Raw genomic sequence first — 11148 nt, 5'->3', positions numbered from 1 at the left:
TGTGAGTGCGTTTGTGTGTGTGTTTGTGAGTGTGTGAGAGTGTGTGTGTGTGTGTGAGAGTGAGTGTGTGTGAGTGTTTGTGAGTGTGTGTGTGAGTGTGTTTGTGAGTGTGTTTGTGAGTGTGTGTGTGTGTGCTTGTGAGTGTGTGTGTGTGTGTGTGTGTGTGTGTGTGTGTGTGTGTGTGTGTGCTTGTGAGTGTGTGTGAGTGTGTGTGTGAGTGTGTTTGTGCAGCCACGCTCACACAGACCCCACAAGGGTTCAGGGTGGGGAGACCCCCGGGGTCACCGAGTCCAGGCTGTGCCTGACCCGCCCCTGTCCCCATCTCAGAGCACTGAGTGCCACATCCAGCGGTCCTTGGGCACCTCCAGGCTGGGCACCCCAAAGCTCCCCGGGCAGTGCCAAGGCCTGATCCCTTTCCATGGGGAAATTCCTGCAGAATCCACCCCGAGCTGCCCTGGCCCAGCCTGAGGCTGTTTTCCCCCAGCCACCACTGAGGGTGGTGGGGCAGGGAGGGTGGGGTCACCTCAGGCTGTTCCAAAGCCCAGAGTGTCCAGGGCACAGGGAGGCCTGGCCTGGCCGGGCTGTGGGAGCAGGAGCTCCAGGACAGGGAGAGGAGGTGACTTTGCCCGTGCCAGGGCCACAGGGGTGCTGCCAGCCCCGGGGCAGCCAGGGCTGAGAGCAACATCTGGGCAACATCTGGGCACGGTGAGTGATACCTGAGTGTCCTGGGGTGACATCTGGGCACCTGGGGCAGCACCTGGGTACCCTGGGGGATGGGGGAATAAACTGAGGGCACATCTGGGCGTCCTGGGTGTGTCCTGAGCAGCATCTGGGCACCCAGAGCCACCACTGGGGACTCCTGGGACCATCTCTGCTTCCCCAGAGCAACATCTGTACGTGCAGGGAGACACCTGGGCAGCCTCTGAGCAGCCTGGGACTGCATTGTAGTGCTGCAGTTCAAGACCTGAGCAGCTCCTGCAACATCTGGACACATCTGTGCAGCCCCTGGGCTGTGTTTGGGGAGGGGTAAAGCTCTTCCTGAAGACTTTGGGGACAGAGGGCCACCCCAAAAAATTCCCTTGCAAGCCACACAGCCGGGCCCTGCTCCAAGCTCCCCTCCTGCCATCGGAGCTGCATTCCCAGGAATTCCCAGCAGCAGCGGCTGGAGCAGCAGGACAAACAGCTCTGGCTGCAAACCCGGGCGCAGCAATCCCGGCGCTCCTCCCGGCCCCGGCGCTGCTGTTTTGTTGGAAGGGATCCCGGGGGAAGCGGGGCCGCATTCCCGGCCGCTTTTAGCGCAGCACGTGTGCCGTGAATCAGCGGGAACCCGAGCTCGGGATGGCCTGAGCCTCAAGGCATTTCGCTGCTTTAATTGCTTGTATTTATTATTTTTTAATTCTTTGTTTCATCTGTTCGCCTTCAGCTGGCAAAGGAAATGTTTCCCCAGGCGATGTGGGTGTGATTTGGGAGCCTTGGGGGGTGTTGTCCTGCTTGGATTTGGGGTTTGGAGCTGGGTTAAGGCTGGAAAACCCGAGTGGGAGGCAAGGATGAAGCCAGCACAGGGATGCTGAAAGCTGCTCTGGGTCCCAGCCCCAGCATCTGGGCCAGGCTGGATCCAGGGGGTCCCCACAGCCCCCCAGAACCCCCCCACAGCCCCCCAGAACCCCCCACAGCCCCCCAGAACCTCCCACGGCCCCCCAGAACCTCCCTCAGCCCCCCAGAGCCTCCCTCAGCCCCCCAGAACCCCCCATGGCACCCCAGAACCTCCCACACCCCCCAGAACCTCCCCCCCCCCGGGGCCCCTTGTTCTGCAGGTCACACGTGTCCCCGTGTCCCCGTGTCCCCACAGGTCCCTGCCTCAAAGGAAGCCCTGGGAGCAGGGGGGATTCACCCTGGGGGCTCAGGGACCCCAAATTCTGCCCCTTCCTTATTACCATAATTAATGAAGTTGGATAATAATTACCAGTGGTTAAAAGCGTGCAGTGAATAAAAGAACAGGGGATAAAATTGGATAATGATTAACAATTGCTCTGCCTGACCCAGCTGGGCCCTGTCCTGCCCGCTGGCCCGGTGGCACTGTCCCAGTGCCATGTCCCAGATGCCAGGGCAGTGTCCCAGGCTCCACTGTCCCTGTCCCCACTGCACTGTCCTGGTGTCACACTGCATGGCCCCGGTGTCCCCAGGTGTGGCCCCAGAATCCTGGATGATTTTCACAGAATTCCAGGATGGATTGAGTGGGAAGGGACCTTAAACCCACCCAGTGCCACCCCTGCCATGGCAGGGACACCTCCCCCTGTCCCAGGCTGCTCCCAGCCCCAGTGTCCAGCCTGGCCTTGGGCACTGCCAGGGATGCAGGGGCAGCCCCAGCTGCTCTGGGCACCCTGTGCCAGTGTCCCAGGGCACCCCAGCATCCCCCCCGCCCGCCCTGTCCCCGTGCACAGCCCAGGTGGCACCCCCAGCCCTGTCCCTGTGCCCCTGCAGTGTCACAGAGCTGCCCTCTGCGCAGGGCCCTGTGCCAGGGCTGGGTCCCACACCTGGGCACAGCCTGGCTGCCCCGGGGTGCTGGGCACTGTCCCCAGACACCGTCCCGCTGTCCCCTGTGCCGGTGCAGTGTCCCTGGGCTCTGTCCCCATGCCTGGGTGCACCCCTGCTGGTGCAGAGTTTCTCTGTCCCTGTGTCCTGTTTCACTGTCCTGGTGCGCTGTCCCTGTGCTGTCTCTCACTGTCCCCCTGCCCCGTCCTACTATGCCACTGTCCCTGTCTGGCTGTCCCTATCCCACTGTCCTGCTGTCCCTGTTCCTGTCCCTGTCCCACTGTTTCTGTCCCACTGTTTCTGCCCCAGTCCCACAGTCTCTGTTCCACTGTCCCTGTCCCAGTCACACTGTGCTGTCCCTCTCTATCTGTCCCTGTCCCGCTCCCTATCCCTGTCACTCTGTCCCTGTCCCTGTTCCCCATCCCTGTCCCTCTGTCTCCATCCCTGTCCCTGTCAGTCTGTCCCTGTCCCTGTCCCTGTCAGTCTGTCCCTGTCCCTGTCCCTCTGGCCCTGTCCCTGTCCCTGTCAGTCTGTCCGTGTCCCTGTCCCTGTCCCCCTGTCAGTCTGTCCCTGTCCCTGTCTCTGTTCCTGTCCCAGTCCCTGTCAGTCTGTCCCATCCCTGTCCCTGTCAGTCTGTCCCTGTCCCTGTCACTCTGTCCCTGTCCCTGTCAGTCTGTCCCTGTCCCTGTCCCTGTCCCTGTCAGTCTGTCCCATCCCTGTCCCTGTCAGTCTGTCCCTGTCCCTGTCAGTCTGTCCCATCCCTGTCCCTGTCAGTCTGTCCCTGTCCCTGTCCCTGTCCCTGTCCCTGTCCCTGTCACTCTGTCCCTGTCCCTGTCAGTCTGTCCCCGTCCCTGTTCCCCATCCCTGTCCCTGTCAGTCTGTCCCTGTCCCTGTCCCTGTCCCCCTGTCACTCTGTCCCAGTCCCTGTCACTCTGTCCCTGTCCCTGTCAGTCTGTCCCTGTCCCAGTCCCTGTCCCTGTCCCAGTCCCTGTCAGTCTGTCCCTGTCCCTGTCCCTGTCCCCCTGTCACTCTGTCCCAGTCCCTGTCACTCTGTCCCTGTCCCTGTCAGTCTGTCCCTGTCCCTCTGTCCCCTCTCTGCAGTCCCTCCCGTCTCCGCTAGGCGGCGCCCTCCCCTCGCTCTGTCCCGTCCGGCCGCCAGGGGGCGCGCGCGCCGCGCTGGGCTCCGGGCGCGCGCGGGGGGGGGGGGGGGGCCCGTTCCGGGAGCCGCGCGCTGATTGGGCGCGGCGCGCAGGGCGCCGATGTAAAGATGACGCTGATTGGGCGCGGCGCGGAGCGGCCGATGTAAGGCGGGCGCTGATTGGCCCCGCGCTGTCCCCGCGGGCAGCGGCGGCGGCGGGGCCGGTGCCGGCATGGCGGAGCCGGGCTGCGGGGCGCAGTTCCGCGCCGCCGTGCGGGTGATCCAGGGGCTGCCGCGCAGCGGTGAGTAGCGCCGGCGGCGGGCCCGGGCGGCCGCGCCGGGGCGGCCCCGCTGACCGTGTCCCGCAGGTGCGTACCGGCCCTCCTACGAGGAGATGCTGCGCTTCTACAGCTACTACAAGCAGGCGACGGCGGGGCGCTGCCAGGGCCCGCGGCCCGGCTTCTGGGACCCCATCGGCCGCTACAAGTGGTAAGGGGGTCCCGCTCCCGATGCCGGTGCGGTGCCGGTGCCGGTCCCGGTGCCGGTCCCGGTGCCGGTCCCGGTGCGGTCCCGGTCCCGGTGCCAGTGTGGCGCCGGTGCCGGTGCCTGTCCGGTGCCGGTGCCAGTCCCGGTGCCGGTCCCGTGCCGGTGCGGCTCCGGCGGGCCCCGCTGACGGCCCCGGCCCCACAGGGACGCCTGGCACAGCCTGGGCGCGATGTCCAAGGAGGAGGCGATGGCCGCGTACGTGGCGGAGATGAAGAAGGTGGCCCAGAAGGTAACGGGGCCCGGCGCTGCCCGTGCCCGGTGCCTGTGCCCGTGCCCGTGCCCGGTGCTGCCCGTGCCCGGTGCCCGTGCCCGTGCCCAGCCGCAGCCCTCCGCAGGTCATCGACACCGTGCCCATGGACGAGAGCACGGAGGAGATGTTCCGCTACTTCGAGCCGCTCTACGAGGTGATCCACGACATGCCCCGGCCCCCCGAGTCCTTCTTCCAGAGGAGAGGGGGTGAGTGGGGCGCTGTGCCCCGGCCGGGACCACCGGCACCGGCACCGGCTTGTCCCCGAGGGGGCACGGGGTGGACACATCCCAGCCACCCTGCCGGGCTGCTGCTGGGCCCTAAGGGCACACTGGTGTCCCTGTGTGTGACAGAGGTGTCCCCTTGTGTGACAGTGGTGTCCCTGTGCATGCCACCGCTGTCCCCTTGTGTGGCACTGGTGTCCCTTTTTGTGACAGAGGTGTCCCCATGTGTACCACTGCTGTCCCCATGTGTGGCACTGCTGTCCCCATGTGTGACACACCCCGGGCGTTCTGTCCCCAAGCCCGAGCGGTGATCTGGGCTCTGTCCCCGATGATCCGGGCTCTGTCCCCGCTGGCCGTGGGCAGGCAGGGGTGGCTCGGGGGCAGTGCTGCCCGTGCCTGGCAGGGCTCCGTGCCAGCTGCTGGAAACATCTGGACAGGCCGGGCAGCTCCTGCGTGGAGGGCAGTGCAGACACAGTCCTTGAGACCTGGGATTGTTTGCAGGGTCTGTGCCAGAGGAGAGCCCTTCCTGGCCCTGCCGTGCCTCTGCTGCTGCCCGGAGGGGCTGGGGCTGTCCCGAGCAGGGCTGGCCTGGCTGCTGAGCAGCGAGGGGCTCAGGGCACAGCAGGGGCTTCCAGGCTGAGCTCAGCCCGGGTGTGGAGAGCCCTGCAAACCACTCACCCCCAGGCACCTGTGCTGTGCCTGTCAGCCCCTGCTTCCCACCAAAACCAAACGGGATGTTTTGGGATGCCAAAGCCAGCTGTGTGTGAAGCTGCTCCTTCCCCTGGTGCCCAGGTGCTTTGTTCTCCGTTTTAATTCTGAATCCCTTGAAAAGGCAGGCTTAGTTTTTCTCTGAAATTTAAAAGCTGTGTCGAAGTGGTCATTATCCACTTGGGAGTGTCACTTACAGGTGACATTGTCACTTAAATCTAAACCTGGTGGAACAACAAGCCCGAGGTGGCTGGAACTGAGGTGCAAAGCACTGAGCTCCTCAAGGTGTTGAGTCATTTGTGCTAAAGGCTCCCAAAGTCGCCTTCAGACTCTGCAATCCCAGCTTTGGTTGCTCCTAACTGGAGCAGAAAGGAGATTTCAGAGTGCAGAGCGTGGCAGGTGCCTCCAGCAGCTTTTGGGCAGAGCTGGGGCTGGTTTTGTTTATTTACAAAGACAACACGTTATAAAGTGGCACTTGGAACCCAAATCATGGATGGGCCCAGGTCCCACCAGGTCTCCAGGGAGTGGGGCTTCAGCAGGGTCTCGTGAGCGCGGTGGCTGGAGCCAGGTCTGTCCTGGTGCTCCGTGAGGTGACAGGAGCCACACTCTGTGGGTCACAGCACGCCCTGAGGAGGGTTTGGGGATGGGGAAGAGGATTTGGGGAATTTGAAGAGGATTTGGGAGGATCCCGGAGCAGGGCAGCCCTGGCAGTCCCCCTGTGTCAGTGCAGCTGCCTTGTCCCCCTCCGTGGGTCCCCTGTGATGCCGAGGACGGGCTGGGGACAGCAGAGAGGAGAGGGAAGGAGCAGCAGGGCAGCATTGCCACACACCTGCCTGCCCAGGAGCAGGGAGCAAAGTCCTGGGGGCTGCTGGAAACCGGGCTGGGATTAACCCCGTGGGTTCCACAGGGTGCTGGGGGGGGCTGGGGCCTGTCAGGTCCCCTCAGGGTGCTGCTGGCCCAGGTCCTGGTGCTGCTGGCCCAGGTCCCCTCAGGGTGCTGCCGGCCCAGGTCCTGGGGTGCTGCTGGCCCAGGTCCCCTCAGGGTGCTGCTGGCCCAGGTCCTGGTGCTGCTGGCCACACAAGGCTCCTCCAGCCAGCGCCTCTTGCCTTGGGCTCTGTCACCGGGGTGTGCCCTGGGCTGTGGGCACTGCCAGGGGACAGCAGTGTCACTGTCACTCACCATGCTGACCCCTCTGCCTGCTGCCCCAGGGGCTCGGGGACACCCCGGGCAAGGTGAGCAAGGTGTTCTGCATGGGGTGAGCCCAGCTGGGTTCCTGGGCTGCCAGCAAACAAACCTGGCTCCTCTCCTTCCCTGCCAGCTGCTGGCACCTCCAGAGGCTGCTGCTCCCTGACATTGCCACGGCCAGCCCAGCCACAGGGAGCCAGCCCAGCCAGGAGGGCAGGGCTGAGCCCACAGAATGACCCAGCTCTGCCTTTCCCTCCGTGCAGAGCACCAGGGGCAGCAGGATGGCCCCAGCCAGGGTGGCACAGCGGGCAGCCCAGCTCCAGAGAGCCCCGGAGACTCCGGGCCCGGCCCGCAGCAGCACGGGCAGCACGTGCCAGGTTGGTGTCCCTGCTGTGGGCAGCAGCTGGCAGAGCCCGTGGAGCACCCAGGGCTGGGCTCCATCCCCCCACGGAGCTGCTGGCTCTGCCCAGCCCTGGGTGCTGCGGGCACTGCCCAGGTCACGGCTCCAGCTCTCACTGGGGCAGCCCTGGGCTTGTGGGGCTGGCTCTGCCTCCCCCTGCCCGTGCAAAGGGGCCAGAAGCTGCTCAGCTGCAGGGACAAGGGGCCCATGGGCTGGGAAATACCACCCTGTGAGGTCTGTGGTCCATGAGGGGATGTTCTCCCGTGGCCCGAGCCACGTTTGCTGCTTCCCTGGCACTGGGAGTCACAGTGCTGAGCCCTGGCTTTTCTCTCTCAGCCCCTCGTGCAGTCACCCCCTCCCTCCCTGTGCCCCCTCGAGGGCCCCTGGCTGTGCCCTGGGGTGGGCAGGGTGCTGCAGGGAGGTTCCTCCTCCTGCTGCCACTCCAGCCTTCCCCCAGGAGCAAATATGGTCACGGAGAGATGCCAGTGTGCCAGCCGTGCCAGCCTCCAGTGCCTCCCTGCCTGTGCCACTGCTGCCCAGGGCCCATGGGTGCCAGGGGGACACCATGGGCAGCAGAAGGGGGAGTTCAGTCCCTGGGTTCATGGCCACGTTAACAGAGCAGCTTCTGCCCCCCAATGCCTCAGTTTCCCTCTCCAGCCTCGCCCTGGGCAGGCTCATCCCCTGTTCCCCTGTGCCCTCGGGCACAGCCGGGCACCCCTGCCCTGCCCGGGGCTCAGCCCTGTGCTTCCCTTCCAGGAGCTGGGCTGGCTCCTGCCCCTGAGGGGAGCCAGGTGACCAGTGACTCTGAGGGGGACACGTTCAGTGACACCCTGGAGCAGATGGAGCCCGAGAAGGTAACGGAGGAAGCGCTGGAGGCTTTGCCACCCCTGCCCTGCCCACTCTGCATGGCACCACCGGCCTGGAGCCTCATAAAACCTGCAGGGACACCCTCGTGCACCTCTCTGTGCCTCGTGTCACCCCTGGAGCCTGGTCCCTGGCACTGGGGGATGCTGAGGAGCCTCCCCAGCCCCCCATTCCTGTGGTGAGGCTCTGCTGGGACTCTGGGGGCTGGTGGGGCTGGGCAGGACCAGCAGCTCCACATGGGTGCCACCACCTGGACTGTTCCCCTGCCACTTCTCCTTGCTGCCACGTTGGCACTTGTGCCATGCTGAGGCCTGGTGGGTCTGCTGGAAGGAGGAAGGAAGCCCCCCCTCTTTTGCCACCTCAGCTCTGGGCACCTCACTCCTCTCACGTGTCACCCCCCGAGCCAGATGCTGGTTGGTGTCACCACTGGGATTCAGCCTCACTCAGCCCCCTCCACCCCAAAAATGCCACCACAAGAGAAGGACTGCACTGCTGCCCTGGCATTGCCCTCCCTGCCCGGGAGGGGAGTGGGGGTCTCAGGGCCCTTCTCTCCCCTCCCACAGGCCGGGCAGGGGTGGGGGCTCACCCCGAAGGGGGCCCAGGCTGGGGCTGAGCCCCCGGAGCCCCCGGGCGCTGGGCAGGGCGAGCGGGGCGAAGGCAGAAGAGGCGAGGGGAGCAGCAGCAGCACAGACCTGCCAGCCCCGGGCTCCGACACAGGTGGGTGCAGAGCTGGTCCCTGCGGCCCCTCCTGCTGCTGCCCACCTCCCAGGGGCTGGGCTGGGGTGGGGGGCGTGGGGGCTGCCACCACCCCCAGGGGGCTGAGTTTGGCTCCAGCTCCTCTGGTTGGGTGGTCAGGAGCTGGAGGAAGCCCCAAGTGTCTGCATCCCTTGGCCCCAGCAGCTCAGCCCTTCCTTTGCCCATTTCCTGCCCTGGTACTAGGTTGCCTGAGTGTGGAGGGTGCTCTGCTGGCCCTTCAGCAGCCAGGCAGGGCATGCAGGGCCCTGGCTGCCCGTGCCCAGCTCCTGCCCCTGATCCAGCTACAGCAGCGGTGCCTTCGGGCGTGGGTGGTGCCAAGGGTGAGCTCTGCCCAGCAGGGCAGGGGTGAAGCTGGGCCCTGTGCCCTGGAGGCCTTGGGGACAGCAGTGCCACTCACCTGATGCCACCCAGCACTGCTGCAGGTGTCTGGGCACCACCAGGCCTTGAGCTGTGCCACTGCAGAGGAGCCTCCTGCCACCCTGTGCGCTGTGCCCAGACATTCTGGGCTGCCCTGGGGTGGCATTGCCACCCTCACCCGTGCGACTGGTGCCATTGCCCCACCTGGGCACAGCCCGTGTCTCACCCTTCCCCTGTCACTGTTCCCTTCCGGGCTGCCTGACCTTGGCGGTGAACTTGTCCCCAGGCCGGGCTGGGCTGTCCCCAGGGCTGGCAGCGAGTCCTGCCGTGTCCTGCTCGCTGCCTGGGTTATCCAGGTGTTTGCCAGGCTGGGCTGGGGCCTTTGCTGGGCCCGGGGGCAGCCAGGGAGGAGCTGCCCTGGCCCCGGGTGTCCTGCCCGTGGTGGCAGGTGTCACCAAGTGTCACCAGGTGTCACCAGGCGACCCACACGCACCCACCCCGTTGGTGGGCTGGCCACCCCTGCCACCACCACGGCACTGCAGTGTCACAGTGCTGCGAGGCCCTGGGGACAGCCTGGCAGCGGCTGCGGGGTGGGCAGCGCACGGCAGGCGGGTGTCACCGGCGGGTGGGGCAGTGCCAGCGTGCCCTGCCAGCCGCGTGCCCGGCGCTGTGCCCGCAGGTGCCGAGGCGGGCCCGGGGCTGGCGGAGCTGGAGGCGCGCGTGGGCAGCTCGGTGCGGGCGCTGCAGGAGGAGCTGCGGCGGGTGCGGGAGCGCCTGAGCCGGCTGGAGACGCTCGGCGTGTTCCAGGTACGGCCGGGAGAGCACCGGGACAGCACCGGGACAGCGGGGCTCCGCTGCGGGCCCTGCCACTGCAGAGGAGCCTCCTGCCACCGGTGCGGGGACAGATCCTGGCAGGGCGAGCCTGGTGGTGCCTGATCTGGCCCCGGGGGCAGGGAGCTGCTGCCCCTCGCTGCCACTGCCCCCGCATTACCAGTGACCTGCTTATTCCCAGTGCCCCTTCATTCCCAGTGCCCCCTCATTCCTGCTGCCCGCTCATTCCCATTGCCCCATTTGTTCCTACTGACCCCCTCATTCCTGCTCCCCTCATTCCTGATGCCCCCTCACTCCCACTACCCCCCTCATTCCTGTTTCCCCCTCATTCCTATTGCCCCCCTCATTCCTTCCCCCCTCTCATTCCCACTGCTGCCCTCATTCCCTCTGTCACCCTCATTCCTATTGCCCCACTTATCCCTGCTGCCCCCTCATTCCTACTGCTCTCCTCATTCCCCCCGGGGTCCTGGCCCACCTGCACCATCCCATCCCTGGCAGGAGCCCTGCATGCCTTCTCCAGGCCGTTCCCTCCCCCTTCCAGGGCACAGGGGCTGCAGGGGGGTGCCGGGCACAGGGGCTGCCAGCCCCAGCCACCCCCCAAACCCTCTCGTGTCTTGCAGGGGGAGGCAGCTGGGACAGAGCCTGGCCCGGCACTCGCTCCACAGGTGAGTGGGGCTGAAGGAAGCGCTGTGGGGCGGCCCTGCTGTCCCCCTGCCCACCCCACAGCCCGTGGGGGTGTGGGGACACCGCTGGGGGAGGTCAGCAGGTGACATCCATGGGGACACACCCCTGTGATGGCGGTGTGATCTCCAGAGCAGGAGGGACGTGGCAGGACAGCGAGCAGTGGCTCAGCAGAGGCTGGGGGGTGCTTGTTGTCACTGTGACACCTTTGTCCCCTTCCCCTGGCCAGGCCGTGTCCCCGTGGCGCCTGAGCGTGTCCCCGTGCACGCTGCTCTTCCTGGCCACCTGGCCCTTCGTCACGCAGTGGCTGCTGCGCCACTGGCCGGGCAGGAGGAGGTGACCCCGAGCACCGCCAGCAGCACCGCCACCTCCTCGCCCATCCCGCTTCGCACGGAGCCACGCGGGAACCGCCTCACCAGCCACGGTCTGCGGCCCGGGACACCGGGACACGGGGACACGGACACCGGGACACGGACACCGGGACACGGACACCGGGACACGGGGACACGGACACCGGCACCCAGGGCCGGCCCCGGCCCCGCGGCCGCCGCCACGCACAGCCGGAGCAGCAGCAGGAGCAGCCCCGGCCCGCCCGGCCTGCGGGGGCTGGGACGGCACCGAGCCTGCCTCAATTAAAGTCGCCTTTTCGGTTCAGCCCCGCTGCCTGTGCCCTGCCCGG

General features: G+C 66.4%; 1 protein-coding gene across 2 annotated transcripts; it reads left to right on the top strand.

Annotated features, from left to right (window-relative positions):
- Positions 1 to 3862: 3862 nt before the first annotated feature.
- ACBD4 (acyl-CoA binding domain containing 4) lies at positions 3863 to 11123 on the top strand. Of its 2 annotated transcripts, XM_064399998.1 has the most exons (10): positions 3863 to 3972; positions 4039 to 4159; positions 4361 to 4445; positions 4552 to 4672; positions 6844 to 6957; positions 7737 to 7834; positions 8408 to 8561; positions 9637 to 9764; positions 10409 to 10453; positions 10699 to 11123. In XM_064399998.1, exons 1-10 carry the CDS (start codon positions 3903 to 3905, stop codon positions 10807 to 10809), a joined length of 1047 nt encoding a protein of 348 aa, XP_064256068.1. In that variant the 5' UTR covers positions 3863 to 3902; the 3' UTR covers positions 10810 to 11123. The 2 variants fall into 2 exon arrangements, with proteins under 2 accessions (XP_064256068.1, XP_064256069.1); XM_064399999.1 differs by lacking the exon at positions 6844 to 6957.
- Positions 11124 to 11148: the final 25 nt, after the last annotated feature.

Source organism: Passer domesticus, chromosome 27 (genome assembly GCF_036417665.1).
Source record: "Passer domesticus isolate bPasDom1 chromosome 27, bPasDom1.hap1, whole genome shotgun sequence".
In the NCBI taxonomy this organism is placed as follows: Eukaryota; Metazoa; Chordata; class Aves; order Passeriformes; family Passeridae; genus Passer; species Passer domesticus.
The sequence above is the reverse complement of the archived record's forward strand: the minus strand, read 5'-3'. Positions and strand labels throughout refer to the sequence as shown.

Coding starts and splice junctions, on each gene's coding strand:
- ACBD4 (XM_064399998.1), top strand. CDS start 3,903: ATGGCGGAGCCGGGCTGCGGGGCGCAGTTCCGCGCCGCCGTGCGGGTG. Junction 4,673..6,843: donor CTTCTTCCAGAGGAGAGGGG/GTGAGTGGGGCG, acceptor CCCTCCGTGCAG/AGCACCAGGGGCAGCAGGAT. Junction 6,958..7,736: donor GCACGGGCAGCACGTGCCAG/GTTGGTGTCCCT, acceptor CTTCCCTTCCAG/GAGCTGGGCTGGCTCCTGCC.